The sequence below is a fragment of the Microtus pennsylvanicus genome, chromosome 2 (assembly GCF_037038515.1).
Source record: "Microtus pennsylvanicus isolate mMicPen1 chromosome 2, mMicPen1.hap1, whole genome shotgun sequence".
Taxonomy (NCBI): Eukaryota; Metazoa; Chordata; class Mammalia; order Rodentia; family Cricetidae; genus Microtus; species Microtus pennsylvanicus.
Genome location: NC_134580.1, coordinates 83,185,317 through 83,201,525, shown reverse-complemented (window position 1 = coordinate 83,201,525; position 16,209 = coordinate 83,185,317). Strand labels below are relative to the sequence as shown.

Below are 16,209 nucleotides of genomic sequence, written 5' to 3'. Positions count from 1 at the left end.
TTACTAACTGTGGTGGTTTGAAAGAACATGGCCCCAAAAGGCAGTAGCACTATTAGAAGTGTGTCACTATGTGGGCCAGCTTTGAAGTCTTTTCCTCAAGCTTCACTCAGTGTGACAGTCAGTCAACTTCCTGTTGCCTCTAAGTCTAGATGTAGAACTCTCAGCTCCAGGATCACATCTATCTGCCTGCATGTCACCATGCTCTCCATCCTGGTAATGAACTGAACCTTTGAAACTGTAAGCAAGCCACCTCAATTACGTGTCTTTATTTTAGGAGTTGTCATGGTCATGGTATCTCTTTACAGCAATAAAAACCCCTAAGACACTGACCTATTCCAATAGTAGAAGACTACCTGCACTAAGCCCCACTCCTAGACTCTGAGGCCCAGATTTGAAACGGACACTAGTCAAGTTCCCACACCTTCACCAAGCAGTCTTTTTCCACCTCTTTGCCACATTAAAAAAGAAGAAAGAAAGAAAGAAAGAAAGAAAGAAAAGAAACTGATGCCACGTATTACCATTTCTCAGATTAAAACATTAGTTTCTAACCAGCATATCATAAAATACACTCATCACCCAGATTCCATGCTAATTTACCTAAGTATCCAGTTATAAAAACTAATGCTATCATTAAAATAACTTTAAACATTCCACAATGTATTTGAGGGTTTTCCTCTCGAAAACCAGTTTTCATTTGAGAGTTTTCAAAGTTAAAAGTAGCAGTTAGAGTACTTTAAGTTTGCAACTGTCACAATGACCTTGAAAAGTAAATTTACAGCAAACATTTGTAAAAAGGAGAATGGAGGGAAAATGACATTACCACTTCCTGAGATGCATATTGAGGGTCCTCCGGGTTGACTGACCAATAGCAGTAATCAAAACCAAACGCTACAACCTTCTCCCGGGTGTCTCCAGAACTCTCTGGTCGACTGTTCACCTAAAATTAAACACAGCATCCAGTGTCTTTCCTGTCATATCATTGGAATCTGGACAGTGGCCCTTAATTATGCTCTCTGATGATTACAGAGACCTGGACTATCACTATAATGTTTACGACAGCCACAAAAGAAGAGAGGTAACATCTATCTCCATCTCACTAGGAACAAAGAAAGACCCAGGAACTAAATATGCCCATGACACAAGCCTGTGTCTGCGCACAAACACATGAACTACAGGACAGTGCAGGAGAAACAGGCTCTTTTAAAGGACATCTTCATCACTCGCTCTTCCCTAGGCATTTCTATAGAGGAGACTGACAGCATGAGTAGCACAGCCTCTGGGTGCTGCAGATTTCATCACCTTGGAGCTTTCGCTGGGATCCTTCAGGAATCTACCTTCAGTGACTTGGAAATAGTATTAAATGGAATAACCAGGAATAATATAGCTGCTGAACACAGGGTAGGGCCAAAACGTGGAACTATGCTGAGCCCTGGGTACTGGGTAGAATGGCTGGCATTCTTCACAGATATGCCTAGTCTTGGTATTTAAACTGTGGCACTCAGGAGTTAATGATCTTCCTATGATAAAATGCCTTTTGCATTTTCATCCTCTCCAGAGACAAGAAACTAAAGAATGGATACCTGGTGCACACCCTGAGTTCCTAGTTCGCTGGTATAAAATGGCCAGGATGCTACAAAATCACCAGTCGGTAAGCACGCACAGTTTTGCGTGCTGGCTGCTCCATTGTCTTCTGTCAGCTCCAAGTGGGAAAGCATGGCCACAGAGGGTGCTCCTTGAGGAGGAAGCAGCACTAAGAGTGCCCATATCAAGGGTAAGGGGAAAATATACCCAAAACACATTTTAGACAAGAAGAAAGTTAGAAAAGGGGAAGGTAGCTCTGACATTAGCCATTCAAAATCTACAGAAGAACATGGATGTCATAATGAATAGCTTGTTCATAAACAACTGACCTTAGGGAAGCCAACAGCTAAGGAAGTGTGTAGAGGGCAAACTGGAATCTGTCCTTGGGTGCTTGAGAGGTGGCTCGGAGGTTAAGAGCACTGGCAGCCCATCCAGAGGATCTGGGCTTGATTCCCAGCACCCACATGGTGGGTCTTAACCATCTGTATCTCCAGGCCTGGGGGATCTGATACCCTCTTCTGGCCCCTTAGGCCACTAGGTACCTATGTGGTACATAGACATATATGCAGGCACAACACCCATACACATAAAATAATATTTTTTTAATTTGCTTTTAAATTTTCCTCTTGGACATACTTTATTCTCTAGACCCAAGAGTGTGAGATCTTACAACAAACTAGCAAGGGCAGTAAGAGGGAAGGCAAGGGATGGAAGGCCCTTTGTTCTCCAGGAGCTCCTGCTTAAACTTTCACAGGACCCCTCCTTTAACAGGAGCTGCTGACAAGAGGAAACAAATCACAGCAGGGAAGTAAGGGGGGGGGTGACCAGAGCTCTGAGGGCTGGGATTTAGATGACCTTCACTCTGCCTCAGCTTCCTCAGCTCTTGGAAAGGCTGGCATTGCATCACAAGCTAACTACAGCATCGATCACGTGATCACCTCCCTGGTTTCTTTCCACTGCTCAAGGACCACAAAAGAAGAACCAGCTCATCTTCTGCATCAGGAAGGATGGAGGAATTTGACTCTGGAGGGCAGGGTGAGGAGCAGGGAAGGACGTTCCCCGTGTCTGCCCAGTTGAGCTCCAAATTTAAGCAGGGTTGTGGAAAAAGAAATCTGAACAAGACTCGGGCTAGTGACCAACTCCCTTCTGGGATCTGCAGGCTGATGTCTGACATCTGGACCATATTATGGCCAACACAAACCCTGCATTATCAGACAAATACTAAAATTCCCAATAATGACCTGGATAAAGTATTATCAGTTGAGGGGCTCAGGATAAAGTTTAATTGGTGGCCAGGTGAGTTACATAGGCATACAAATTGCCCCCAGCATGAGTTACATAGTCTGGATTTGGTTTCAAAGCAGCTCTTATCAGTTTCCAAAACAGCTGCACTATTCTATTTAACAGCATGGACTACAACGCCACATTTTCTGGACTCTAAGCATAATTCTTTTGTTGTTTATTTACTTTATGATTGGTCTAAGCTTTCCCCACAATCCTTACATCTCCTGCTCTCTAATATATTAAACATATTCACCCCAGAGTCACCTTTAATCATAGATTCGTACCTAAGAAAACAAACACAATTTCAGGCTTACCTTCAAATTCCTGATTTTTGCCACTTTGTCCTCAACTTCCACAATAATTCTTCCCCCTTCTTTGGCCTCGCTAAGAAATGAGAACAGAATTCCAATGAGAAGAAATACTTTTTGTTTTCTTTTCTGAAACAGAATCTTAGGTAGCCCAGGCTGCTTAAATCTACTCTCTAGCCAAAAATGACTGAGCTTCTGATCCTCCTGTCTCTTCTTCCTAAATGCTAGAATTACAGACATCTGCTGCCCACTTAACACACACACACACACACACACACACACACACACACACACACACACACACACACACACATCAGAAACAAAAACAGAAAAGACAAAAAGAAATTAGTTTTCTCACTCCTGTCCCTGTTCCAGGAAGTGCAATGCCTGTCTCCATAAATAGCCAAAAGCACGTGAAGACTCCCTTGAGGGCACACTTTCCTGATCAGACACTTTGACTCCGGAAGCACTAACTGTCACCACCATTTATTTCGGTGATAATGTATAAAGCACCATATTGTGTATGGACACTGTAATTTCCCTACCCACCCTACTCTCCTGATACCACTTCATAGCATGTCTTCATTCTGACAGAATTTTAAAGCCTAGAGAAATTGCATAACTCATCCAAGGCCACCCAGCCAGGACCAGTAACTGAGATTTAAGTCCAGATCTGTCTGATCCTTAACTATAGCTTTAAAATAAGGCTTGGAAAATATCTTTGGTCCAGTGCAAGACACAATTTCTCACCGTCTCTGAACCACTGTACAAAGTACTGATGAGAACACTGCAGTCCTCTCTGCTGAAATGTTGGGCGTACTTCTGAAGTTGGAGAAAGCCAAGGTACTAAGAAATCCTCCTACACTGTCCGTACGTGGTAACACTGCTAGCAACTAGCCCACCTTTACATTCACTATAAACTTCTTCTTGCGGTGCTGGGGATTTAAACTTACTCATTTTAATAGGCTTTTTTAATGGCTTATTATGGTGATCCATGCATCTGAAGCCCACTCTTTTCATAACAAAAACCTCTGGCTAGGACAAGATGGCTCATCAACTGAAGGCACTTGGTGTATCTGGAATAAAGTCCTAGATAAAACTTAACTCTAGCTGGGCAGTGGTGACACATGCTTTAATCCCGGCACTTCAGAGGCAGAAGCAGGTGGATCTCTGTGAGTTGAGGGCCAGCCTGGGCTACAGAGGTAGTTCCAGGACAGCCAGGGCAATACAGAGAAACCCTGTCTTGAAAAAACAAAAAACAAGACAAAACAAACAAAAAGTAACTAGCTAAGTAGCATCTTTGTTAGTTGAACTTAAATTTCTGTTGTTTCTTTCCCCTTAAGGCTTTACTGTACTTTCTTGTCCACTATACAGAAGACAGTACACGAGAGAGGTATTCTTTTGTGGTGGAGGTGATCAAGCCCATTGTCTTATACATCTAGGCAAGTGCTTTATCACCCAGTCACACACCCCCCATGTACAGAGATATTCCCAACTCCCAGGATCATCAGTCCACAAGTAGGTGAAATTTTCCTACCTCCTCTGCTCACCTACAGACATGTTGGCATTAAATTTTAAGAGGGCAGAAAGGACATCAATCTCAAGGAAGAAGCTGGCTTCAGCTGGGTGGCACACACCTTTAATCCTAGCACTCAGGAGGCAGAGGCAGGTAGATTCCTGAGTTCAAGACCAGCCAGAGAGTGTTCCAGGACAGCCAGGGCTACACAGAGAAACTCTGTCTCAGAAAACAAACAAAAATCAAAAACAACAACAACAACAAAAAGAAGCTGGCTTCAAACGGTTCAAACCAGTCCTACTAAGGAAAAGCCCTAAGCAAGGCAAAGCAGTCACTATTACTAGCTGCCAGAGCCCATCAGCAGAATCCATCTTTAGCATCAAAGACTTTGAATAGAAGTAAGTCTACAGGCTGCCTACATCAGAATTAAGAAGAATACAAGAAGGCTGAGTTAATTCAAATGTTTAGAGGAGTAGAGCAGATGATAACCAGCTTCTGGGGGGGCAGGGATTTTATGTGTGCTGTAATTTGAAAACCACTGTTCTAGAGGGGAATTTAACCAAGCTACACATTTGTATTTATTTCTTTTTTTAAAACTCAAAAAAGGAACAAACGAGAAGAGGCCAGAAGAACAAAAACGATCACTAAAAATATGATTAACACCTGATTAGACATGAAATGGTAACAGGTGATATGATCAAAGTTCATTATCTACATATGTGCAAATGTCATAATAAAGCCCATTATTTTGTACAACTAAGACATGCTAATAAAATGTATTATAAAAAGATTGACATGGAGACAGGTGGTGTGGGATACACTTTTAACCGCAGCACTCAGGGGGCAGAGGTAGGCAGATCTTTTTGAGTTTGCCACCAGCCTGGTCTACAAAGGGAGTTTCAGGACAGCCAGGGCTACAAAGAAAAACCCTGTCTCAGAAAAAAAAGAGAAAAGAAGATTGACGTGATTATCATTTTAGTCTATTTTATAGATCAAAAACAAAAACCAAAAAGTAAAACAAATTAAGGTACCAAGTGAAAGTAGAGGGCAGTGGGGCAGAGCTCAGTGGGGCAGGTGTTTTCTCCAGTGGCGAATGACTCTGGACAGGCAATGGCAGCATCTCTAACCAACAAACAGAATTTCTGATTATGGGAAACATATGGGTCAAGGGGAGGACTCCAAAATCACTTCTTTGTTATTTCATCCAGCATTTTCTCAAGTCCTATAGAACACAGGAACAATTTTGAGCATCTTGGGAAGGAGCAGTGTGGTTGGTTTAGTGAATCAAATCCTGCTTCTAGAACTTAAGCAAGACCATGTTCTCATTTGGAGAAAAATAATGTAAGCTTGGGCTAGATGGTTCCTTCTCAAGCACAGTTGTCAGTCATGATAACTTACCTGTAAGTTGGGACAGATGACACAGTCAGCAGACTCTCCGTATGCAAAACAGCGTCAATAAGCAGTGGGTACCACCACCATCTCTGCAGAATTCTGTGGGAATTGGAGAATGGTCTAGTCTAAACGTCTTAGCTGAGATCACACTAATTGTTTACAAAACTACTCCTGAATCAGTGACTGTGGATCTGCAGCCTGCTAAAAATCAGCTCACACCTGGAGACCAGGAGGCTTGATGATCTAATCTACCACTTACTCTCAAGCCTCTTCACTGGAGCTGAAAGTAAATAAGTTCCCTGATTGTTTTTCATTTTTGTTGGATGAGATGTGTTATTCTCGGCAACGACTGCAAGTAACAAAGGGTTTCAACATCCTTTTCTTAATCTAATCCATGCTATTTGAAACTCCTGGTTTCCAAGGAACTAAAAAGTTAAGAGTGGTCAATACTGCTATCCTAAGAACCCTAAAAATTAGTTTAGAAAGAATGAAATCTACCAGCAGTTACCTCCTCCTGGATAGCTGCTCCCTGGAAGCCTCCAACCCTGAGTCACCGCGTGTAGTTATGCAAACCCAGATGTTTAAAAACCAATTGTCCTGGCTGTCCTGGAACTTAGGCTGATAGACCGAGCTGGCCTTCAACACAGAGTGGTTCACCTGCCTCTGCCTCCTGAGTGCTGGAATTAAAGGCATTTGCCAACAACACTGGCATGGGTATATCTTCTTATGTCTTCCTCCTATCTCATGGTTCTCATTCTGTCAAAACTTTTCAAAGCAAATGACCTCTACAAGGACAAAACTAACACCCCATGATACTATTTCTGTCATAGGAGACAAAGCCTTTCTTGACCTCTGTGTACTGGACATTGAAGATTTTTTTCTACAATAAATCTCAAGATATGTCATCTGGTATAGAACCACACTCTGCCAATTTTCTCGCCCATCACACCCTGCGTCTGTCTATCCACGCACGTGTCCAAGGCTCCCATCTACACCCTAACAGCCTAAATTTACTTTCTCTTCCTGCTCTTACTTTAGAGAGCTCTGCACTTTCCCCTCCTGTCAGAAAACTCAAAGATCTTTCAGAACAGTTCAGACATCAACCCTTGTGCAAAGCCTTCTTTGACTTCCCGAGTGGGAGAGGATGAAATGTTCAGTTCCACAATGGTTGCCTCAAGGGCTGAGAGGTGTGGAATGAGGCGCAGGCACAAGGAACTGGCACTAAGGAGCAACTTCCCCTTCCCATGTCACAGTTCTGTTCTTAAATCACGTCAGCTGTTGAGCACAGATTGAAATCACATTCTCTCTCTGGGCCTCAATTTCCCTCCCATATCCCGACAATCCTTTTTCCTAAGTCCCCACAGAGGAATCCCATGTATATATGTATATGAACACACCTTTCAGTCCTCTCGGGTCCTCCTGGGTCACCATGAGGAGTGGAGACTGCCCACCTCTTTGCACCTCCTCACGTCATGATGCACGAGAAAGGCCCTACTAAGTGCACCAAGACCGGAGCCAGGGTCCCAAGAAACTCTTGTTGGCAAGATGCCAGGGACGTGTAGACAGGGCAGCGACCTCTGGAGGGAGGCACACAGGAACCGCTATCTACTAGCTTGACGGGAAAGCTCGACTTGAAGCCCTGTCCCTCCAGGCCTTCATGGCTTCTGGACCCTGAGCCCTCAGGGCACTGTGAGTCTGATTTTTCTCCAGGCCAGTCCACCTAGAGAAAGGCGCCTTCTTGCTCTCCTCTCAGTTCACTTGACGCCTCAGGCGCCCCCCCCCCCCCCGCCCCCCCGCCCCTGCCAGACTCACCGCTTGCTGAGAGGCCGGACCCTTATGGCCACCTGCACATTCGCCACCCCTCCACCACAGTCCAAGACCCACACAGCGGGTATAAGCAGTGCATAAATTACACACCAATTAGTTCTTCTAGCTACTGATCAACGGGAGCATCTTTATACTTATCTCTTTGGTGAGGGTGTATAAAATATATACTTGAAGATTCTTTTCTAAGTGTGTGTGTGTGTGTGTGTGTGTGTTTGCGTGTGTGTAATAGAGAAGGGGAGAGAATGGGTGCGTACTTGTAGAGGAAGTCTGTAGGGTGGGGTCCCCCCGAGGATATTTTTTACTTATAAAGATTGCGGGCGCACTCCCGGCCGCCCCTTCTGCTTTCCTGTTCTCCGCTGGAACCTCTGGTTCTATAAGTCTATTTATCAATTAAAGCTGTATGTATTATTACAATTTCTGTCTGCATTCATTTTCGCCGATACAGAAGTCAGTTTCCGCCTTCCACCTTGTCGAGGCAGTCTCCAGTTTCTGCTTCTGTGCTGTGTATCCCAGGCTGGCTGTGTCCCTCCACAAGAGCTGAGAGTGCTTACTTGCCCTGACTTCTCACTTGTTCATCAGGCTTTAGCAGCTATCACTTTACCTGCTCTCTCCCTAACCTGTTTCCTATTATTCTGACTTTTGCTGCTTGCTCTTCAAATAGCATTAAACTTTTACCAATAATATGTACTGACACGTTCAATTTTGTTAATCTGCCTGATCATTTCTGGGTCTTTTTCATATACCATTATCCAAACTAATAATGACAATAAAACTCATTTTTTCTCTTATGACTTGTATCTTTTGTGATTGACTCAAAAATCTCAAATCATACATATAACTATTGCCCCGAATTACCTTCTAAATGTTTTATAGTTTCACCTTCAATATGTAAATCTTTTATTAAGCTGTACATGACTATTTCCAGCTACATAAATTAGAACTGCGTCCCATGAACAGCGAGCTCCTATTTGCTGATGCGCACACATACAGACAGCTGCAATTTTAAGGTGTGAAAGTGGAACAAGCGAACCTGAGAAGGAGCTTGACACCTGGAGCCCTGCTTCTGACTGCTGTACTTCCCAGGGCTCTGCTCAGCTACCCTGACAGCTCCCAGAATGCCCTGCCCTCTTTTAGGGTACCCTGTGCCCTGCAATGGCCTTCCTCCCTCCTCCTGGGCTCTGCCGCACATTACGAAGTGTCTGATAACAAGACTATACACTGCCTGGGGGCAAAGTGCCTACAATCAGACATCTAAGGACTGAACCATGGGACAAGTGTTGGCTAAAGTGTCATGAAGTCAGTGGACTGGCCTATGACTCAAAGAGTGGCTATACAGTCACACCGCCTTGGCTAGAAACTAGCTCCACCATTTAAGAACTGCACAGAGCTGCACAAACTGCGTGCCTACCCTAAACTGAATGCACCATAGTGGATAAAATGTAGGACACGGCTTCAGAGAATGTGCTGGGGACTAAATGAGATTATGAAAAGTTTATACCAACTAAGAGCTCAAAACATTATTGTTATTTTCATGGAATTCTGTTTATTACCTTTATTACTCCTTAGTACCAAGTCCTTAGTATTTCAGACACTTCCAATTTTCTGGGGTAAACACTATCCCTCCCAAAAATTGCAATGACAGAGGCCAGGTGGTGGTGGCACGCGCCTTTAATCCCAGCACTCGGGAGGCAGAGGCAGGTGGATCTCTGTGAGTTCAAGGCCAGCCTGGTTTACAAGAGCTACTGCCAGGACAGGAACCAAATAAACTATGGAGAAACCCTGTCTCGAAAATCAAAAGAAAAAAGAAAAAAAAAAAAAGAAAAAAGAGAGAAAGAAAAGAAATTGCAATGACAGTTGCTGCTAAGAGCAGAGGCATTTAGATTCCCTGCACTCTCACAAAGACTACACTGTGTCGAGAGAGCTAAGGGTCCTGCTACCTAGGACTACACGGGACCTGCAACAATAACAAGTAGCACCTCCAATTGCCTTCACTCAAAATGTTCAGATGCTCAAGTATACACCAAAGTGGTAAACACCAGCCAGCACTTGAAATGCCACTTCTCCTTGCTTAGCCAGTTTTTGAGGGTAAATTAACAGGAGTTCAACAAGCTGACTGGTAATAGTCACATTAAACCTTTTTGCTCTTGAAGTTACCTTCATATTTTAAAAGAATCCAGGGCTGTTTATGAGATGCTGTGACACAGAAAATACACTGTCTCCACTCCCTAGGAACTAGGTGGTCTGGCCAATCTTATGTCCTACCACTTAGAACTTTAAAGGACGCAATGATGGAGACGCAGAGGGGACTCAAGAGTGCATCACAAAGGTGGTAGTTTCTCCAGTCAGTAGCAAAATTCTAAGCAGACTACTTACAGGATGTGGCCAAGCTACGACCTCAGTCAGACCCCCAGTCTCTCTCCTGGAACACATTTCTCCAGCCTGCTATGACTCTTCCAGTACATGCCCCTCTGCTTACATCAGTCAAAGCCCATTCCTAGCTGACACCCAAGAACCATGAGCAGCAGTGCAATGCCTCGCCCTCAGAGAACACAGGATCAACACGAGACTGTACTGCCACGGCCAGTTACTACCTGGTACTCCGCTATCCCGACCATCAGTTTACTTGCTACAATGACTGGGACAAAGCAGGCAGACAAGAAATGCTTCCTGTATGAACTCCACAACTAGGGAGAATGTTAGGCCACCGTGCAGAAACACCCACTAGCACTCACTTATTGCCAAGAGGGTCCAATTGCCAGGTGGATCTGCACAGCTTAACTCATTCGGGAATTTACAAACTAGGATTCTTTTCACCACCTAATTAGCAAACCTACCTCCCCCGCCCCCCATGTGTATGTATATGTGTGTGGTGCGTTTATTTTTAAGAGAGAAATAAAAAAATTAGCATTCTATTTTACTAGCATTCTCTTCCAGTAAGAAAAGCCTAATTTGGGCCGTGCAGTGGAGGCGCACACCTTTAATCCCAGCACTCGGGAGACAGAGATAGGTGGATCTCTGTGAGTTTGAGGCCAGCCTGGTCTACAAGAGCTAGTTCTAGGACAGGCTCCAAAGCTACAGAGAAACCCTGTCTCCAAAGACAAAAACAAACAAACAAAAACCCTTTTAAGCGTTTTTCAGGTTTGTAGAAAAGTTGTAGTGGAGCACAACCAGTGGGTATGGTCCCAAAGCAATGTCTCCACTTCCTGTTTGTGCCGGCCATTATTCTAGATTCTGGAAAGCTAACACTTGGCTATTTTAATAAATGTACCTTGTAAGTGCTAAAACAGACCTGCAAATGTAGTGGAAGTTACCTGGTGGGGTTTTTTAATGTAACCAGTTCTCATCTGCTGTAGCACAGAGCCTGGCTTGTGCCAACAGGAATACTCCTATCTGGAACAAGTACCAAACATTTGACTGTGAACATTGATTTTGCTCAAGTTATTTTATGGATGTTAGTGAATTTGGAGTAACTTCTATACAAAGTTGTCCTGCTTTATGAGTTATAGCGTATGTTCAACAGACAGGAGATCTTCGAATACTTTCTAATCAGTATTTTGTTTCAAGATGGACTAAGATCCCACCAATTAGGTACATACTGTGTGTGACCAGCCCTGTCAAACATAGGCTAAAAAGTCACCATTGGACTTTTACATCCCATTACATAAAAAAAAAAAAATCGGAGAGAGGGGGGAGGAGGAGAGGAAGAGGGATACAGAGAAAGAGAGGGGGTGTGAGTGTGGAGCAGTGTCTTCACAGAGGCCAACTCCGCCAAGAGGTCCTGTTCCAGAACTCTTCAATATAAACGCTCCACTCAAAACCCAACGCTACCAACAGGGGTCAGCAGCCTCTGCTCCCATCGCCCAGCAGACTGAACTGAAGACAGAAGGCAAGCACAGCCGGCGGTGGTCCCGAGGGTGCCGAGTTTAAGTGGGACGAGGCGCACTGCCCACTGCCAAGCTGACCGGGGTCGACCGCCGCAAGGGCCCGAGTCCCCCGGCAGTCGCGCAGAGCAGGAACCTACCTTTCCGTCGTGGGCTCCCGGTCACCGGCATGGCGTAACGGAAGAAGCGAGAGCGGCAGCGGCGGCAGAGGCTGCAGAGGCGGCAGCGGCTTCGGCAAGGCACCCGGGTGCACGGGAGCGGGCTGCGCGGAGCCTCTGCGGGGAAGCCCGTCCCTCGGAGCAGACGCTGGGCAGCCGGGGAAGCGTGTTCCTCCGGGACGGACCGGGGAACGGCCAATCCCGGAGCCGAGGGCGGCGCGGCGGACTCCGAGCACGGCTGTCAGCGCTCCAGCCGAGGGGACACCCGCGCCCAAGGAGCCCGAGACGGCGCGAGGCCGCCGCGGCCCCGACAGCTGCAGCACCGGCCGGAGGTCGCCGGGCAGCGGGACGAGCGCCGCCGACGGGCGAGGGCCTGAGTCCCGGCGTGCGGCGGGGAGGCGTCGGCCCCGGCGGGGAGGGGCGGAGGCGGAGGAGGGGGCGGGGGCGCGGCCGGCCCGCGGACACCCGACGCCGCGCCGCCCGCTCGGGCCCGCAGGCCGCTGCTCCCGCACCCCCGCCGACGCCAAACCATCCCTGCCGCCAGACCCCCCGCCACGTCGTTTGTCGGGGAAATCGCTCCTGCTCGGCCCTCTGACTGACTCCTCCGGCTCACCGTCTTCCCTCTGGGAGGAAGAGGCGGGACTTCCTGTTTCTCCGTTGAGCTACTTCCGGCGGTTCCCAGGGCGACTGTTCTGGATGGCGTGCAGAGCACCATAACCGAAAAACAGAGATTTTACAACTGCCTGGGTAAAGGCCCAAGTTCTTGTCCTTTTTTTTCCTTGAATAGCCGTCAGCTCGGCGTGTCGAGTTGTTTTCAGCCCTGCAGTAGTTTCCTGAAGTCCCTAAGACATGATCATCAATACAGATCCCAGCTGTAATGGGACCAGGGATCCAGACATGGAAGCAGCTTTATCCCCAACATCATCATGGCCACAGTGGCAACATGGTCATCCAGATCAGTATGTCCCCAGCAGTAGTATGACCCTTGGACATCAACATGGTCTCTGGTGACTGACCAGATGCCAGGTTTTCATACAGTTTGGGTGGAGCTGCTGCCTAGGCCATGTCTGGGGCCATGGTCCTGCAGCAGTCAGGGTCTGAATTTATGTCCATGGCTCCTCTTACCACAGACATCACTTCTTATATTTTATTTACATATCTATACGGAGTTGCCTCAAGACTGAATTCCAATCACTAGTGACCTGCTGCTTAGCCTTTTACATTTGAGTAACAACAGATCTCCAAACACCTATTCAACTAAGGAGGGACCAAGCTATCCACACCAAGGAACACTGTCAATGACCTATGTCTAGATTCTTTGGTCATATCACAAAGACAGAACATGAATAACTAAGACAACATGCCTCCTACAAAAATGCAGACATGACTATTCTAACATCTGATGAAAAAGATTTCAAGTCAAAACCAGTCAGAGAGATAAGAAGGACCAATACATATGCATTAAAGGAAAAATCCAAGAAGCTAATACAATTCTAGACATATACACATTGAACACAAGAAAACCTGATTTCATAAAAGAAATACTATTATTCTTAAAACCACAGATTAACCACCAAATAGTGATAGTGGATGACTTAAATATCCCAATAAGTAAGTCTATGGGACAAAAACTGAACAGAGAAAACCTGAAGTTAAATGACATAAAACAAATAGACTAAAGAAACATCTACAGAACATTTTACACCAGTAATAAACAACACATCTACTTCTCAGCAGTCCATGAAACTTTCCATAAACCCAATTGTATATTAGGATGCAAAACTTTACTCAAAATAGAAAAACTGAAATGACGTTTTGTCTTTTATATTACCCCAATGGGATAAGGTTGAATATCAATACCAGTAGATTCTACAAAAAGCATACCAGCTCATAGAGACCAATCAACATACTACCGAATGATAATTGACTCAAGGAAGAAATGGAGAAGGAAGTTTAAAAATTCTATAATTGAATGTAAATGAAAACACAGTATCTAAAAATTTATGGAACATAAATAAGGTAGTCAAAACTGGCAAATTTTAGAGCACTATGTCCCTACTCAAAACTTGGAGAGATGTCAAGTGAAAAACTCAATTAAGTGCTTGAAGGCCTTTGAATATCGACAACAATCAACTCACCCAAACAGTAGATGGGAAGAGATAATCAAACACTAGCTGAAATGAACAAAATAGAAAAAAAAAAGATTTACAAAAAAATCAATGACAAACAGAGCCTGCATAATACTTGTATATATATATATATATATATATATATATATATATATATATATATATATATATATATATTATAGGACAGGCTGTTTGTATTGGATAGCCAATTAGTGTACTCTTTCATGGGGAAGATTATTTCTCCCAAAATCAGCATTCCTGAGCTATCTGTAGTTCTCTGTGTAGCAATGAGCCTCTCGGGCTTTGCTCACCCATTTTACCATGGATGTTTGCCTTGTTCACATCATGTTTAGACAATCATGCTGAAATTTTATGATTACAACTTCTGACATAACTAGAGGTCACAATCTCATAGCAAACTCCCTTTCCTCTGACTCTTACAATCTTTCTGACCTCTTCTACAATTACTCCTGAACCTGAGGTGTGGGAGTTGTTTTGTTTAAATAATGGTCTACATCCATTCCAAAGAGGAGCTTCCTTGATGAGGGGTGAGGATGACACCTCTCTTTGTTTATAAGGACAAATATTTATAGTGCAGTTTGAGATAACGCTGGTTTAATAAAGTGACAGTTGTTGGTTTTCCTCCATGATCCATGAATCTCCTAGCCCAAACTAGCTGGCAAGGTTTCCATTCGTGTGCATAATTACCCTCTTCTTACACAGTTGTTTTATTTGTTTATTTATTTAGTTTTTTTTTTTGACACGGGTTTTTCAGTGTAGCCTTGGCTGTCCTGTAACTTACTTTAGACCAGGTTGGTCTTAAACTCACAGAGATCTACCTGCCTCTGCTTTCTGTGTGTTGAGATTAAAGGTGTGTGTTACTGCATCCCAGTTTGAACAAGTTTTAAGAAATTATGTATTTTTTTCCTTTTTTAATTTTTTTTAAATTTTATTTTATATTCCATCCACATTCTCAACCCCAACTGAAATAATCACACAGAAACTGTATTATTTAAATCACTGCTTGTTCCATTAACTCTAGATTCTTATTAGCTAACTCTTACAACTTAATTTAACCCATTTCTATTAATCTGTGTATCACCACATGGTTGTGGACTACCAGCGTGGTTCTGGCATGTCTGTTCCTGGTGGGGCTACATAGTGTCTCTGAGATGCCTCATTCTTTCTCCCAGCATTCAGTTTAGTGTTCCCTGTCTATCTTTGTTCTGTCCTGTTATAGGCTCAAGCCAGCTTTCTTTATTAGTTAATGTTAATCACAGCATACAGAGGGGAATTCCACATCACAGGATGAAGGCTTAATGATGATAGTTGGAGTATTCAGCCATCTGATTACAGGGGAAGACCACTTAGGGTTCTCTCTCCACTATTGCTAGGAGTCTTAGCTGTGGTCATCCTTGCGGATTCTTGGGAATTTCCTGGCACTAGGTTTCTCCCCAACCTCATAGTGGCTCTCTCTATCTAGATCTCTCCATTTCACTCCCACAATGTCCCTCTTCCTCCTCAGCCAGTCTATTTCCTCAAGTTGTCATCTCCCATTACCTCTTCTTTACAACCCCATTTCCCCTGTTTACCCAGGGAGAGTTCATCTGCTTCTCCTTCCCTGAGCCATCCATGTGTCACTCTTAGGGTCTTCATTGTTACCTGCCTCCTCAGGATCCGTGGATTGTAGTTTGAATATCCTTTGCTTTATATCTAATATCCATTTATTGTTGAGTATAAACCGTGTTTATCTTTTTAAGTCTGGGGTACCTCATTTGGGATAGTTCTTTCTAGTTCCATCAATTTTCCTGTAAATTTCAAGATGTCATTGTTTTATACAGCTGAGTAATACTTCAACATTTTCTTTATCCATTCTTTGGTTGGTAGGCATCTAGATTATTTTCAGGTTCTGAGTATTATGAATAATACTGCTATGAAATAGTTGATCAAGTGTCCTTGTGGTATGATTGAGTATCTTATAGATATATGACCAGGAGTGGTATCATTGGCTGTTGTAGGAGAGATGCTATTTGTTTTCCCGGCCACCTGGCTAGCTTACACCCAAAATAACCACACAAAATCTGTGTTCATTAAATCACTGCTTGGCCTATTAGCTCTAACATCTTATTGGCT

The 16,209-nt window shown here is 44.2% G+C and overlaps 1 protein-coding gene across 1 annotated transcript in view; it reads right to left on the bottom strand.

Annotated features, from left to right (window-relative positions):
- Positions 1-15,732, bottom strand: part of LOC142844282 (uncharacterized) — a 33,350-nt gene extending 17,618 nt beyond the window's left edge. Inside the window, exons 1-3 of the mRNA XM_075962617.1 lie at positions 15,637-15,732; positions 14,086-14,121; positions 11,930-12,609 (exon numbers count right to left, since the gene is read on the bottom strand). Coding sequence (XP_075818732.1) covers positions 11,930-12,609; positions 14,086-14,121; positions 15,637-15,732 — 812 coding nt within the window. The remainder of the gene's footprint in view (positions 1-11,929; positions 12,610-14,085; positions 14,122-15,636) is intronic.
- Between the last annotated feature and the right edge of the window lie 477 nt (positions 15,733-16,209).